Source organism: Oncorhynchus nerka, linkage group LG7, assembly GCF_034236695.1.
Source record: "Oncorhynchus nerka isolate Pitt River linkage group LG7, Oner_Uvic_2.0, whole genome shotgun sequence".
Classification (NCBI taxonomy): Eukaryota; Metazoa; Chordata; class Actinopteri; order Salmoniformes; family Salmonidae; genus Oncorhynchus; species Oncorhynchus nerka.
This window is the reverse complement of record NC_088402.1, coordinates 43,370,639-43,386,948: the sequence shown is the minus strand read 5'-3', so window position 1 is coordinate 43,386,948 and position 16,310 is coordinate 43,370,639. Positions and strand designations below refer to the sequence as shown.

The 16,310-nt window shown below is 44.9% G+C and overlaps 1 protein-coding gene across 1 annotated transcript in view; it reads right to left on the bottom strand.

The window, feature by feature from the left end:
• Positions 1 to 6,464: 6,464 nt before the first annotated feature.
• LOC115131732 (protein PRRC2A-like) overlaps positions 6,465 to 16,310 on the bottom strand; it is a 51,408-nt gene continuing 41,562 nt past the window's right edge. Inside the window, 5 exon segments of the mRNA XM_029663681.2 lie at positions 6,465 to 11,609; positions 11,612 to 13,352; positions 13,355 to 13,709; positions 14,131 to 14,353; positions 14,605 to 14,935. Coding sequence (XP_029519541.2) covers positions 10,678 to 11,609; positions 11,612 to 13,352; positions 13,355 to 13,709; positions 14,131 to 14,353; positions 14,605 to 14,935 — 3,582 coding nt within the window. The 3' untranslated portion in view covers positions 6,465 to 10,677.

Below are 16,310 nucleotides of genomic sequence, written 5' to 3'. Positions count from 1 at the left end.
AATCCAGAGACACGTCTGTGGATACTGTAGTTTAATAAGTCTTTCAACAACTACATTTTTTGAGTTATCAACTGAAAATCTGAAAAACGTAGGTTTTATTATATGACTAATATATTGTCAAGTATAAAATATAGGGTGGGAACAGAAGTTATAACAAATATATTTGATATTTCCTCGTTTGCTTGTAATGACTTAACTACAGATTATATGCCTACTTTGGGCAATGCAGGAATACGGTTCCTCATATTTTTGGGTCCTTTGTGAATTATGCTGTAACAAAGGTGACCAAGTTCTGTAGTGGTGGGATTGACTTTACATGGCTTGCAGTAGCCAGTCAATTCTTATTAATGCAGTTTTCTTAGTCCAGATTTCAATAACACCAGTGCCATAGCTGAGCAGTATTCCCCAATCAAATACATTGCAAGGTCCTGTCCTCCATACACTAATCATCAATCTGCAAGACCATGATGTGCATTCGGAAAGTATTCAGGCCACTTAAGGAGACACCGCTCAATAGGTTTGATACTGCACTGTTCTGTGGCATCACAGAGAAGCCACTAGTATACATAGCTAGCTGCCCTGCAAATCAGCATTTCTGTGAGCATCTTGAGAATTGTGAAAATGTACACTAATCTTCTCATTAATTTCCTGTCCGATACTGGAAATATAACAAACTCCTCAGATACAGCTGTTCTTCTGCCTCTTGGTGTGGTGTCAATGATGTCAATGGTGGTGTCAATGATGAGCTGGATAATACATGCAGATCACTTTGGTATGTCTATCTGCCTGATCTGCGATTGTTTACTATACAATGTGAAGGAATAGTCAAAGGGCTTATATCTGATGTGCAAGACTGTTTATTTGTGTGTGTGAACATGCATGTACATACAGGCATAGACATGCAAAGTATGGGTGCTGGAGGTGCTGCAGCACCCCCTGTTGGTGAGATGGTAACTGCAATAATGTGTCAAAGAATATAACATTTAATTACATTATTGATATAAATGATCATGGGTTTGGGGTAGGGTAGACAAAAAAAACATTGGATATTTATAGAATATATGGGAACCATTCTGTATGGAGAGCTCTCAGCTCTGTTTTTAAAGCGGTGATATGCTCTTATCCTTTCAGTTGTAGGGGTTTGGAGTCGGACATGTATTCTGCTGGACAATAAACAGTTTAGTTTGAGTTGAGTCGGGTCCCTCTCTCTTCCTCTGTCCTTCTCCTCGCTCCCGCATGATTTAAGTTGGGGGAAGCAAATTCTCACCATAAAAATGCACCTTTATAATAAAGGATTTCATGCATCTTTCATTGCATTGAGACTTATGTAAAATAGCCTACTATTTCTACTATGTTGAGCAGATTGGAGTCATAATTTAGGCTAATAATATACAGTGCCTTCAGAAAGTATTCACACCCCTTGACTTTTTCCACATTTTGTTGTGTTACAGCCTGAATTTAAAATGAATTACATTGAGATATTTTGTTAACAATACCCCATAATGTCAGAGTGGAAATATGTTTTTTGAAATATTTACAATTAATAAAAAAAGAAAAGCTGAAATATCTTGAGTCAATAAGTATTCAACCACTTTGTAATGGCAAGCCTAAATAAGTCACATAATATGTTGCATGGACTAACTCTGTGTGCAATAATAGTGTTTAACATGATTTTTGAATGACTAGACCATCTCTGTACCCCACACATACAGATAATTGTAAGGTCCCTCAATCGAGCAGTGAATTTCAAACAGACTCAACAATAAAGACCAGGGAGGTTTTCACATGCCTCAAAGATGGGCACCTATTGGTAGATGGGTAATAAAAAAAAGAGACATTGAATATCCCTTTGAGCATGGTGAAGTTATTAATTACACTTTGAATGGTGTATCAATACACCCAGTCTTTTCAGTGTCTTGAGGGGGGGATAAGGCATTATTGTGCCATATTCACAACTTTCTCTATGTTTGGACCATGATAGTTTGTTGGTGATGTGGACACCAAGGAACTTGAGACTCTCGACACACTCCACTACAGCCCCATCGATGTGACACTTTGAGGGAGAGGTTGAGGTTGTGGCCCATCAGGAAGTCCAGGATCCAGTTGCAGAGAGGTGTTTAGTCCCAGGGTCCTTAGCTTAGTGATGAGCTTTGTGGGCACTATGGTGTTAAACGCCGAGCTGTAGTCAATGCACAGCATTCTCACATAGGTGTTCCTTTTGTCCAGGTGGGAAAGTGGAGTGTGGAGTACGATTGAGATGGCGTCATCTGTTAGGGGCAGTATTCGAATTGGAGTGGGTTTAGGGTTTCCAGGATGATGGTGTTGATTTGAGCCATGGACCAGACTTTCAAAGCACATCATGGCTACCAACGTGAGCACTCCATAGCTCTATATTTTCAAGCATAGTGGTGGCTGCATCATGTTATGGGTATGCTTTTAATGGTTAAGGGCTGGAAAGTTTTTATGATTAAATAGAAACGGAATGGAGCTAAGCACAGGCAAAATCCTAGAGGAAAACCTGGTTCAGTCTGCTTTCCACCAGACATTGGGAGACCTTTCAGCAGGACAATAACTTAAAACTTAAAACTCAAGGCCAAACCTACACTGGAGATACTTACAAAGGAGGTAGTGAATGTTCCTGAGTGGCCTGGTTAGTTCTGACTTAAATCTGTTTAAATCTATGGCAAAACTTGAAAATGGTTGTCTAGCAATGATCACCACCTAATTTGACAAAACTTGAAGAATTCTGAAAATAATAATGGGCAAATGTTGCACAATCCAGATGTGGAAAACTCTTAGACTTACCCAGAAAGACTCACACCTGTAATCGCTGCCCAAGGTGCTTAAACAAAGTATTGACTCAGGGGTATGAATACTTATGAAAATCAGATATTTCTGTATTTCATTTTTTTTTTTAAATATATATTTGCAAAAATGTCTAAAAACATGTTTTTCCTTTGCCATTATGGGGATTTTGCGTGATTGTGTGAGGAAAAAATCTATTTAATCCATTTTGAATTCAGGCTGTAACACAACAAAATTAGAAATAAGTCAAGGGGTATGAATACTTTCTGAAGGCACACTAACTCAATCACTGTTCACAAAAAATACTGCAATGTTCAATGCATGGCTGAGCGTGTAGTGGCATAGAGCCGTGGAGGCTCCTCAGAGGAGGACCATCCTCCTCAGCGAATTTAATAAAAATTGAAACTTTTTAAATGTTTATCCTTTTTACATAAAACTAGACAACATATATCCACATCACCAAATAACTTAGTAAAGCACTTCTGCAATGGTGTACAGTAGCCTCAGCAGCACTCTGTAGGGTAGCACCATGGTGTAGCCAGAGGACAGCTAGCTTTCGTCCTCCTCTGGGTACATTGACTTTTAATGATCCAACCTATTGCACGACAAAACCTATTCCCCCTCAGGAGACTGAAAAGATTTGCCGTGGGTCCTCAAAATGTTTTACAGCTGCACCAGAGAGCATCCTGACCGGCTGCATCACTGACTGGTATGGCAACTGCTCGGCCTCCGACCGCAAGGCACTACAGAGGTGTCATCGGAATTTCATAATTCCTATAATTAAATTCACTCAGTCTATTTTATAAGAATTTGTAAGACTCCTATTTGCATAAAATAGACAGAGACCAGTCTTATCAAAATTAGATAATAGTATTTATTCTCGGAGCTCGCTCCCATGGAACCACAAACAGTTTATATACAGAATATGATGTCATAGGTTATAAAATGTCCTTCCTCCTATCGACCAGGACAAAGCAGGTTCAAAAGTTTATTCCAACCCCCTAGCTCGCTCACTCCAGACACACACTTATATCAATATTAACTTCTGAAGTCTTCATCTATCACTATTCAGCAGACAGTTCCAGATGATGGAAAACCTAGGGAGACACTCGCTGCCTTATCTAAACATCCCAGAGCTAAGTTGAGTCGGTTCAACCATAGGTTAACGACCCTCTTTGCTTACTTAAAAACCCACAATCCATTCCTCCCCAACCCAGCTGGAATGGTATTTATTATGTTTAATTACCCCTGTTTCATGATACACAATCCCTTCCTTATGAATTAACATTATTCATCAGATATAAAACAGACTAGAGTTTAATTAGTTATAGTTCTATTTAAATGTAGATATTGTTTTGTCATTATTCATAAAATTCCTAAAAAGAGGGTAGTGCGTACGGCCCAGTACATCACCGGGGCCAAGCTCCCTGCCATCCAGGACCTCTATACCAGGCCCTAAATATTGTCAGACTCCAGACACCCAAATCATAGACTGTTCTCTCTGCTACCACATGGCAACCGGTACCAGAGCGCCAAGTCTAGGTCCAAGAGGCTTCTAAACAGCTTCTACCCCCAAGCCATAAGAGTCCTGAACATCTAGTCAAACCGTTACCCAGACTATTTGCACCCCCCTCTTCTACACTTCTCCTACTCTGTTATTATCTATGCATAGTCACATTAATAACATGTACATATTACCTCAAGTACCTCGACACCGGTACCCCCGCACATCGACTCTGAACCGGTACCCCCTGTATATAGCCCTGCTATTGTTATTTTACTGCTGATCTTTAATTGTTATTCTTCTCTCAATTTTTTTTTATTTCAGATTTTCTTAAAACTGCATTGTTGGTTAAGGGCTTGTAAGTGTACATTTCACTGTAAGGTATACCTGTTGTATTAGAAGCCGCATATGAAAAAATGTGATTTGATAAAATGTGGTGAGTTGACTCAAAGAGAGAAAGACAATAGTTGAACAGTTTTAAACAAATACATTTCTTCAAAAAGGGAGGAGAAAGAGAGCTAGATATATTTAGTCATTTTTCACTTTCACTTAGCAAATGCAGCTAGTTAGCAAACACCTGGCTCAAACAGAGGGATGCTATGTTACCTAGCTGGCTATGACTATCCAACACTTGAACTCTAACAAGTCAAGGTATGCTTTTGGTTTGACTAATGTCATACCACCAGGCCCTGCCGGTGTAACTATTTGACTGTACACTGTACTGCATGATTGTAGTGGGTTTACAAACGTGTTCTATTAGCTACAGTGCATTCAGCAAGAATTCAGACCCTATTCACTTTTCCCACATTTTGTTACGTTAGCCTTATTCTAAAATGGATTAAATACATTTTTCCCTCAATCTACACACAATGCCATATAAGGCGAAAACAGGTTCAGATTTTTGGTCAAATTTATAAAAGATGAAAACCAGAAATACCTTTTTTGCACTATTTGCTATGCTACTCGAAATTGAGCCCAGGTGAATCCTGTTCCATTGATCATCCTTGAGATGATTCTACAACTTGATTGAAGGCCACCTGTGGTAAATTCAATTGATTGGACATTTGGAAAGGCATACATCTGTCTATATACAAAGGTCCCACAGTTGACACTACATGTCAGAGCAAAAAACCAAGCCATGAGGTCGAAGGAATTGTCTGTAGAGCTGAGGCATGACTGTGTCGAGGCACAGATCAGGGGAAGGGTACCAAAAAAATGTCTGCAGCATTAAAGGTCCCCAAGAACACAGTGGCCTCCATCATTCTTAAATAGAAGAAGTTAGGAACCAACAAGACTCTTCCTAGAGCTGGTCGCCCGGTCAAACTGAGCAATTGGGCGAGAAGGGCGTTGGTCAGGGTAGTGACCCAGAACCCAATGGAAACTGACAGAACTCCAGATTCCTCTGTAGAGATTGGATAACATTCCAAAAGACAACCATCTCTGCAGCACTCCATCAATCAAGGTTGGTTAGTGGCCAAATGGAAGTCACTCCTCTGTAAAAGGCACAACAGCACCTAAAGACTCTCAGACCATGAGAAACAAGATTCTCTAGGTCTGATGAAACCAAGATTGAACTCCTTGGCCTGAATGCCAAGCGTCCCGTCTGGAGGAAACCTGGCACCATCCATACGGTGAAACATGGTGGTGGCAGCATCATGCTGTGGGGATGTTTTTCAGCGGCAGGGATTGGGAGTCTAGTCAGGATCGAGGGAAAGATGAACAGAGCAAAGTACCCAGAGATCCTTGATGAAAACTTGCTTGACAGAGCACTCAGGACCTCAGACTGGGGTTGTGATTGCCGGCTGTGATCGCTGCCAAAGGTACTTCAACAAAGTACTGAGTAAAGGGTCTGAATACTTATGCAAATTTGATAATTTCAGTTTTTATTTAATACATTTGCTAACATTTCTAAAAACCGTTTTTTTCTTTGTAATTATAGGGTATTGTGTGTTGATTGTTAAGGGGGGGGGGTGAGAGTCTTTAATCAATTTTAGAACAAGGCTGTAACGTAACAAAATGTGGAAAAATGCACTGTACATATCAGTGCAGAGAACCACCTACCATTGCCCAGGTGGTTAAAATAATATATTTAATTTGTGTCCACCTCTTCTTTACAGGTGGTGGCAATTCATAATAAAATCAAAACAAAAACAGATTTTCCATTAAAACAAAAAGTTTATTTAACTTTCTCTGTATAATTTTATTATAATAAGACACTCCTCTGCTTGTACATTGCTCCCTTGAACTTAAGAAATGGCAACATTAGTTTGTGGGACTGTAAGTTGGGGTAGACAAAAACTTAGATACATACCAATATACATACATGTGTGTATAATACGGTTCCATTAATAAACCATAAATTATAGAACAGCTTTAACCACTCCAGGTACCTTGGTGTGATGCTGGAAATATAGTACAATCTTTGAGGTTTTCAAGAATACACTATTTTTTTCTTTAAACATGGGTACATACAATATGAGCACATCAACAGTAAGTGTTAGGGAAGGATGCAGGGCTCATACAAGCCTGTGTTAAGTGTATGGCTACCACTGTTGTTTTCACAGGCAAGGTGAGCTGCACCCGTGGATGTGGTCATGCTTAGTAGAAGTCATAATGAAAAATTAAATATACCCACTTCATTTTGACTGCCTTAAGAGAGTATGGTAAACATTTCAATACACCCCAAGAACTGATTATGTACTTCATTTGGATAAACATATATATACACACACACTTGAATGTATATACGTGAATGTATATAAGAAAAAAACTGTAAATTGTCTTAATATAGTTGTTAAAACTAAGTGTGGGCAAACAAGGCAAAAGTGTTTGCCATCCACATAACCCCCCCAAAAAATAAGATATTACAGACACCAGAAAATGCACACACACATACACTCAAATTCCCTACTCACAACATCCCAAAGCGAATCTTAAAACGGTGGGTGTCAGTAAACAAACAAACCCCAACTTACAAGCTGTGAAAAATGTATGCAGATGAAGATAAAAAAAATAAAAATTAGAAATTAATCTATTATTTGGTAGGATGCACCCCCCCCCCCCCCCCATCAAATGTTCAAAACAAGCTGTGTGCCATTTCATTCGTCGTGTGATATACATCTGTCTGTGAAATCAAAAGTTCTAAACCCTTGTATTCCCTATAACACTCTTGGAGAATAATAGTATACTTTGCAAATGTATTTGGAAATCAGTGGTGTGAACACAGACCACCCTTGCCCCTTCCCACCATAGTCCAAGATTCAGTTCAATTGAGCTATTTAGTTGCCATCGAGGTTTTTGGAAAGGCCATCTTGAATTAATGTATGCGTTGAAAATACTTCCTCAATATGGAGCTCTTGCCCGCCTTACTTTGGTTACAAGTGTCTCTTCTACAGCACAGTGCAGTTAGTTGTGTTTAAGTAGAGAGCCTTCCTGCATCGAGTAGGACAGCAGATTAATATAATAAAAGCACAATATGCCGATGGCCAAACTTAACACTGTTGTACGATTCCTAGCTGCATAATGTAACAACTTTGCTCAATAAAAATACACCAACCATTTCTTTATACTATAGGTGTGGCCTCATCTCTTGAAGCAAAAAAAAAAAGTAAGGTAAAAAGAATAAACAGCATCTTAAAATAAGATTAAATAACTTTGCATTTACTTCTCGCATTTTCAATGAACAGATTTTTCCCTAACAAGAAATTTCATGCGAAAATATCTATATATATATAAACTTTTGAACGGTAATGTATGTATGTATGTATGTATGTATGTATGTATATATGTATGTATATATACACATACACACACACACACTACTGTTCAACATTTTTAGAACCACTCCTCAATTCAAGGGTTTTTCTACTATTTTCTACATTATAGAATAATAATGAAGACATCAACACTATGAAATAACACATATGGAATCATGTAGTAACAAAAAAAAGTGCTAAACAAATCCAAATATATTTGAGATGCGATTCTTCAAATAGCCACCCTTTGCATTGACAGCTTTGCACACTCTTGGCATTCTCTCAACGAGCTTCATGATGTAGTCATCTGGAATGTAATACAACAGGTGCGCCTTGTTAAAAGTTAATTTGTGGAATTTCTTTCCTTCTTAATGAGTTTGAACCAATCAGTTGTGTTGTGACAAGGTAGGGGGAGTATACAGAAGATGGCTCTATTCGGTTAAAGACCAAGTCCATATTATGGCAAGAACAGCTCAAATAAACAAAGAGAAATGACAGTCCAGCATTACTTTAAGACATGAAGGTCAGTAAATACGGAACATTAAGAACTTTTAAAGTTTCTTCAAGTGCAGTCGCAAAAACCATCAAGTGCTATGATGAAACTGGCTATCATGAGGACCGCCACAGGAACGGAAGACACAGAGTTACCTCTGCTGCAGAGGGTAAGTTCATTAGAGTTACCAGCCTCAGAAATTGCAGCCCAAATAAATCCTTCAAGCAACAGATATATCAACATCAACTGTTCAGAGGGAATCAGGCCTTCATGGTCGAATTGCTGCAAAGAAACCACTACTAAAAGGACACCAATAAGAAGATAACTTGCTTTGGGCAAAAAACACGAGCAAGACATTAGACCGGTGGAAATCTGTCATTTGGTCTGGAGTCCAAATGAGAGATTTTTGGTTCCAACCGCTGTCTTTGAGACGCAGTGTGGGTGAACAGATGATCTCTGTATGTGTATTTCCCACCCTAAAGCATGGCGGATGTGGTTATGGTGTGGGGGTGTTTTGCTGGTGACACTGTCAGTGATTTATTTAGAATTCAAGGCACACTTAACCAGCATGGCTACCACAGCATTCTGCAGCGATACGCCATCCCATCTGGTTTGGGCTTAGTGGGACTATCATTTTTTCCCTCAACAGGACAATGACCCAACACACCTCCAGGCAGTGTAAGGGCTATTTTACCAAGAAGGAGAGTGATAGAATGCTGCATCAAATGACCTGGCCTCCACAATCCCCCGACCTCAAACAAATTGAGATGGTTTGGGATGAGTAGGACCGCAGAGTGAAGGAAAACAAGAGCAAGAGCGTGCAAAGCTGTCATCAAGGCAAAGGGTGGCTATTTGAAGAATCTCAAATATAATATATTTGGATTTGTCTAACACTTTTGATTACTACATGATTCCATGTGTTATCACTATAATTATCCAATGTTGAAATGAGAAAAAAAAAGCAAAACCCTTGAATGAGAAGGTTGTTCTAAAACTTTTGACCGGTAGTGTGTGTGTGTGTGTGTGTGTGTGTGTGTGTGTATAAAGCATTCAAGCTATCAATTCAGTCTTCTTAGGGTAAACAAACTTCAAAATGAACAGGAGAGAATCTTCTGCAAAACAGAGAAGAGAATGCTATGTTGAGAGAGCCTTTTATCTAACAGAACCAAAAGAGCATTGGAAAGTAATAAGAGCAGGTCAACAAAAACTCAATCACACAGCCTAGTTCTGAACAAGCAGCAAAGACATTGATATTCGAGATACAATCAATGTGAGGAGAGTGTGGATGGGTGAGCAGTAGTATTTCAACTGGTCTACTGTGGCTGTCACAGTAATTAAACAGATCAGGAGATCAAAAACTCAAGAGGTGGGGGAGTTGTATAAAAAGGTATTTTAATGACCTGCTTTGTAGAAGAAAAAAATACACATACCTAACTTTTTAAAGGGGGGGTGAAACAAAACTGACCAAGGAGGGAAAAAAACAAGGTAGAGAATTTTTTATTATAATCTATGGTACAATTGTTCTCGTTGAAAGAAGAACCTGAAACCCCCCCCCTACCCCATGTGGGAAAATATAATGAAGTTAACTGCCCTACCGAATACCACCCCAACCAAAAGCATGGTAGAAATATACACAGGTAACATCAATATAAAAATCTGCCTTCTCCTGGCTAGCCAATTCCTCCAACATGTTTATCATGACATGTCACACTGCGTACACACACTACTGCGCGTGGTTGTGTATGTCTGTTATATGTCATATTGTGCTTGTAAATGCAAACATGTTTTTTGTAGTTATGTTCTCAGTCAAAAGAGGTGTGTGTTCGAAACGAACAAGGGTGTCTAATCAAACCTAAATTTGGGTGGAATTCTGTAGGGTGGGGGGACATGACAGGGAGGGAGCAGAGTTGACACTACAATAACGGACGGTAGATTGCAATTGGATGGAGAAAGAAGCGAGGGGGGGTTTAAACATGTGTGTACACTGTCTCCATAACTATGTGCTAATATGTTAAGGGATGAGAACAGGTAAGAGGCTGAGGGAACAATAGATACAGAAAGGGATAAAGAAGAGGGGTGGGGCAGGGGGATGCATTTGAAATGTTTTCAGATCTTCTACTTCACTTCCTGTTTTTGGGGGAGGGCCAGTTTCCACGGCGCTCACCGCGTTGGCCCCCTCCATTTCCAGCTCCGCCTCCTCCCCCACTGGGCGGGCCCCGTGGGCCTCTTCCTCCCCCACCTCCCTCTCTTCCTCCAGCGTTGACCCTCCTGTTCTGTCGCTCCATACCGGGACGCTGGCTGGAGAAGCTTCTCTTGTTTGCCGCCTGCTCCTTCGCAGTCATCTCTCGCTCTCCGACCCCTCCCCCACCTCCACCTCCTCTTCCGGGTGGGTGATGATGGTGATGGGAGGAATAGGACTTCCCTCCTCCTCCCTCCCTCTCCCGGAACTCGGTGAAGTCACTGCTCTCGGAGGCGGTCTCCCACTCCTCATTGGCCTGGTCTGAGTTCTGGTTAGAGAAGTCAGGGGATTTGGCGCCTCCTGCTGGGTTGTGGTGCTGCTGAGAGTGGGCAGGACCAGAGTTGCCCTGGTTGTAGTGATGGTGGTGACTGTTTGCGTTAGAGCTTCCAAGATGGGTGCCGGTACTGCTGTTGTTGTTGGTAGTTGTGGTCGCAATGTGGTTAGTGTTGGGGGCAGTGCCGGTCGAGGGCACCGCTTTGTGTGCGCCGTCAGTGACATCCTGAATGTAATTCTGGCAGGGCGAGGAGGGTCGTCCTCCTCCGTTGATGCGAGCAGCGTTCTCTCGCTCCTTCAGCCTGCGGAAGCGCGGTGGCTTGTCCTGTTGGTGTTGGGAGCGTCCGTGGCGACGGCGTCTCGGGGGGCGCTCAAAGCCATCCTGGGGGACGCAAGGAAAGCCACGCCCGTCTGAGCCAGAGAGAGGAAGGGACCCGCTGGAGTTGGTAGTGGGATTAGCCGTGGACTGCTGGGTCCCAACTCCTCCATTCTCCATGGAGCCCTGTGGGGCTGGAGTAGGTGCAGCAAGGATAGATTGTGGAGGGTTGCTCCTCCCTGATTCTGAGCTTGGCTTCCGTCCACTGACTTCTCCTCCCCACCGGTTCCACGACCCGTGTCTTTGGGTGCAGACGACTGCATTGGGCCCTGCTGCTTGCGGACCGAGGCTGAGGACTTGGAGGCCCAGCCTTGAGGGTCGGCCCTGGATCCTGACCTGTGACCTCCAGCCATTCCTCCTCCGGCTCCACCACTTCTATAGATGCTGCTGCCACCTCCTCCCCCTCCGCCACCCCCCCTACCCCTCCTAGAGGGCACCCCTCTGGGGGTGAACACCCGGGCCTGGGAGCCTCTGGATGGGGCGGAGCCGCCACTGGTAAAGTTATCTGTGCCACTGCCATTCTTGGTGCTGGATTTGCGGTCCTCCTTGTCCGACTGGGCCAGGTCGCTGGCGGCACTCTCACTGCCCGTCTCCGACCCCCTCTGCCTCCTCCTCTTGGGGACCTCCTCGTATTCTGAACCCTCGCTGCGGGTCTCGCTGTGGTTACGGGCACGCCCCGGGTTGGCTTGCGACCCCCCTCGGTTGCGCCTTGCCCCCGATGCCTCGTCATTGAATTCTTGGTGGTAGCCGCCGCCAGCTCGGTAGTCCCGGCTGCTCCTGCTGCCTGCTGCCCTGCCACGGCTAACACTGCCACCCCCGGCCGTGCCCGTGTAAGTGCCCCGGTAACCTCGGCCACGCCCGTAGAACTCGCCACCTCGTCCTCGGCTGGCTCTGCTACCACGGGCCGAGCCGCCGTGGTATGATGCGCCCCCGCCCCTCTCCAACGAGCGCTCTCTGTCCCGCCTATTGGATGGGGGGCCAGAGTACCCTGATGAGGGGGTGGGGTTGACACCGTCTTTGGGACCTTTGCCCACTCCTCCTCGTTCGTTCGCCGCTCGGTCCTTCCATCCGTTTCTGGGTTTGGGACCGGTCTGAGCCAGTTCTTCTTTACCAGACACTGCAGAGGAGCTCTGTGGGCCGGAGGATGTTTCCTGCTTGACTGATGAATTGCCTCCGTCTTTGTCTTTTCCAGAGCCTCCTCCGCTGGTCTTTTCTCCTCCCTCGCCCTCCCCACCCTCTCTTTTCATCTCCTTCAGCACAGGCCTCTTGATAGGCCCTGCCCTCTTATTGGTGTTGCTGCCACCGGAAGGTTTGTTGTGGTCAGACGCTGTTGGGTGATTGGATGAATCCTCCCCTCCGCGGTTGTTTCCGCTCCCTCCTCTCCTGTTGTTCGAGGGGCCTCCTGCGTTGCTGCTGCCGGGCCGTGGCCCCCACTGGGTCTCAGTCTTGTGTTCTCTCCCCCCTCGCTCCCGCTGGTTGGGCTTAGGATCACGGTGGTGGTGCTGCTCCTGGCCCTGCCTCTGCTGCTGGGACTGCTGAGACGTCACAGAGGACTGAGATTGGCTGTGGCCCATCTTATCCTGCTTCATCTCTCTGCTGCTTCCTGCATCATGTCTCTGCCCGGTTCCTGTGTCAGCCTTGCGCTGAGGTGGGAGGAGATGCACGACCGCCTTGCCGCTGCCGTCGTCCCTGGCTGAGGATGACGAGGAGGAGGATGAGCAGGAGGAGAGGGACGGCTGTTGGAGTGGGGGCGAGGGGTCACCCTTCTTGGGGGCTTCGCCTCCTCTCTCACCGCGGCCATTCTCGGGCTTGTGGGGGTGGAGGGGAAAGTGGGAGGGGCCTTGGTGTTGTTGATGACCATGGTGTTGTTGGTGTTGAGGGTGGTGGAGGTTGTTATTCTCCTGGGGGAGAGGTCAGTGCGCCCATTGCGGTCGTAGTGGGGGTGGGGGGCCCCCCAGACCTGGCCCTGTTGCTGGCCACCCTTGTGGCCCTGGCCCTCATCCTGGTGGCTGAAGCCTCCACCACTCCCCCTCTGTTGCTGCTGGTGGGCCATGCGGGAGCCCTGGTCGGGAAAGTTGCTGTAGTTGCCCCGGCCACCCATGTAGGACTGGTGGTGGTGGGGGTGGTGGCTGCCTCCTCCCTGGCCCCCCACCAGAGTGCCCACAGGGGGTGGGGTCTGGTTGGAGGAGCCCGAAACAGAGTTGGGCTGCTGGATGGGGCCTGGCCCTCCCTCTCGCATACCACGGACTGGAGGGGTGTCACTCCTAAAATAAAAACCAGCGATTTAATAAAAACCTTTATTCCATAAACCGTATACTGTACTTATAAAAATGACTGGATTCATATATTAATCTCATTTGATTTCAACTAATACATATTTTCCTATTCAAACAATATTGTATGATTTGCTCATTAAACGGATACTTGAGGATTGGCCCTTTATCTATTTCCACAGAGTCAGATGAATTTGTGGATACCACTTTTGTCTCTGTGTCCAGTATTAAGGAAATTAGATGTAGTTTCACGAGCCAAAGCTAACTAGCAACTTCCTTCGAACTACATGCAGAGATAAAAATGGTATCCACGAATTAATCAGACTCTAGGGAAGGAGATAAAGGGCCTCATTGCCAAAAATATCCCTTTAAATGACTGTGAGTGACATCTGACACCCCCCCTCCGTCTTACCTAGGCCCTTTGCCACTGACATCATCCTCTTCCAGTGCCTGCTTCTGTCTCAGAGGGGAGCTCAGTCCCCTGCCGTCGCTGCCCCCAGGGAACACCTCAGGCCCCCAGGCCAGTTTGGGATCCATGGGAGGTGTCCCACGGTTGGGGTGTCCCGGGTGCTGCTGCCTGTCGAAGGTGTCTGAACCAGAGCCCCCCGAATCGGAGCGCTCTCGCCCCATCATCCCTGAAACAGAAATGGGTGTCACATTAGGGAAAAAAGTGATACTCAATTATAAAAATTTTAGCTGGCAACCTGGTGTCATTTCCTATAACATATAAACATTATTGCATTATCATAATCTAAATATTCAACATTTGAATCTGGTTTGCACAAATCTGCCATTGACCTGCAAATTCAGATTCTGCCCTATGGCAAAATACCAACTCCTTGACTAAATATTTTATATATCAAACCAGACTACCATGAGTACCCACCTGCATGTTGCATGTTGGGCGGGTAGTAGTCCATGGGCCCTGGAGGTCGACCCTGCATGCCCCCCTGCATCATCCGGGGGTCCATGTAGGGCATCATCATCCAGCGCGGGTCAAAGTTCATGGGCAGGGGCTGGGGGCCGCGGCCCATTGAGCCCTGTGGCGGGTACTGAAGGGACCCTGACTGCTGCTGCTTGGGACACTGGGTCTGAGTGCTGGCCCCCGGAGAAGGGCCCTGCTGCGGCTGCTGGGGTGGGAACTGCTGCTGGCTCTGTTGGGCTGCTGCTTGGCTGTGCTGCTGCTGCCACTGCTGTTGCTGCTTCATCAGCTGCTCCTGAAGACACCAAATTCGTAAAGTGTTCAAACCCCTTCACTTTTGACATTTTGTTATGTTACAGCTTTACTCAATTTTTTTTATTTATTATTTATTTGTTCCTCATCAATCTACACACAATACACCATAATGACAAAGGAAAAAAATGTTGTTTTTTTTAAATATCAAAAAAAACAAAAACATATTTACATAACAGCTAGCCAACGTCTACCGAACAGAGCTTCCGCACCCAACAACCCGGTCGCATTTCGCTTCGCTCCACAGGTAGTATCACATTTTTCATTTCATTACAGTACAACGGCTTGATTTGTTTGATCGTAGCTAGCTACATAGCTAGCTACATAGCCGTCTTTGTATCAAAGATAATTGTGTAGTCTAGAGCGATTTCCTAGGTTAGCTAGCCAGCTATTGTCGTTCTTTTAACGCAACGTAACGTAATCAACACTGCTAGCTAGCCAGCTAGCCCCGAATAGCAGCACAGTAGAAACTATTACACTCAACGGAACGACTTGATTAGTGTAGTGTCAACAACGCAGCCACTGCCAGCTAGCCTACATAGTCAACAACAGGCACTTGTCATCTCCCGTCTGGATTACTGCAACTCGCTGTTGGCTGGGCTCCCTGCCTGTGCCATTAAACCCCTACAACTCATCCAGAACGCCGCTGCCCGTCTGGTGTTCAACCTTCCCAAGTTCTCTCACGTCACCCCGCTCCTCCGCTCTCTCCACTGGCTTCCAGTTGAAGCTCGCATCCGCTACAAGACCATGGTGCTTGCCTACGGAGCTGTGAGGGGAACGGCACCTCAGTACCTCCAGGCTCTGATCAGGCCCTACACCCAAACAAGGGCACTGCGTTCATCCACCTCTGGCCTGCTCGCCTCCCTACCACTGAGGAAGTACAGTTCCCGCGCAGCCCAGTCAAAACTGTTCGCTGCTCTGGCCCCCCAATGGTGGAACAAACTCCCTCACAACGCCAGGACAGCGGAGTCAATCACCACCTTCCGGAGACACCTGAAACCCCACCTCTTTCAGGAATACCTAGGATAGGATAAAGTAATCCTTCTCACCTCCCCCCCCTTAAAAGATTTAGATGCACTATTGTAAAGTGGCTGTTCCACTGGATGTCTTAAGGTGAACGCACCAATTTGTAAGTCGCTCTGGATAAGAGCGTCTGCTAAATGACTTACATGTTAAATGTAAACAACGCAGCCTCTGCCAGCTAGCCTACTTCAGCAGTACTGTATCATTTTAATAATTTTAGTCAATAAGATTCTTGCTACGTAAGCTTAACTTTCTGAACACTCGAGACGTGTAGTCCACTTGTCATTCCAATCTCCTTTGCATTAGCGTAGCCTCTTGTGTAGCCTGTCAACTAT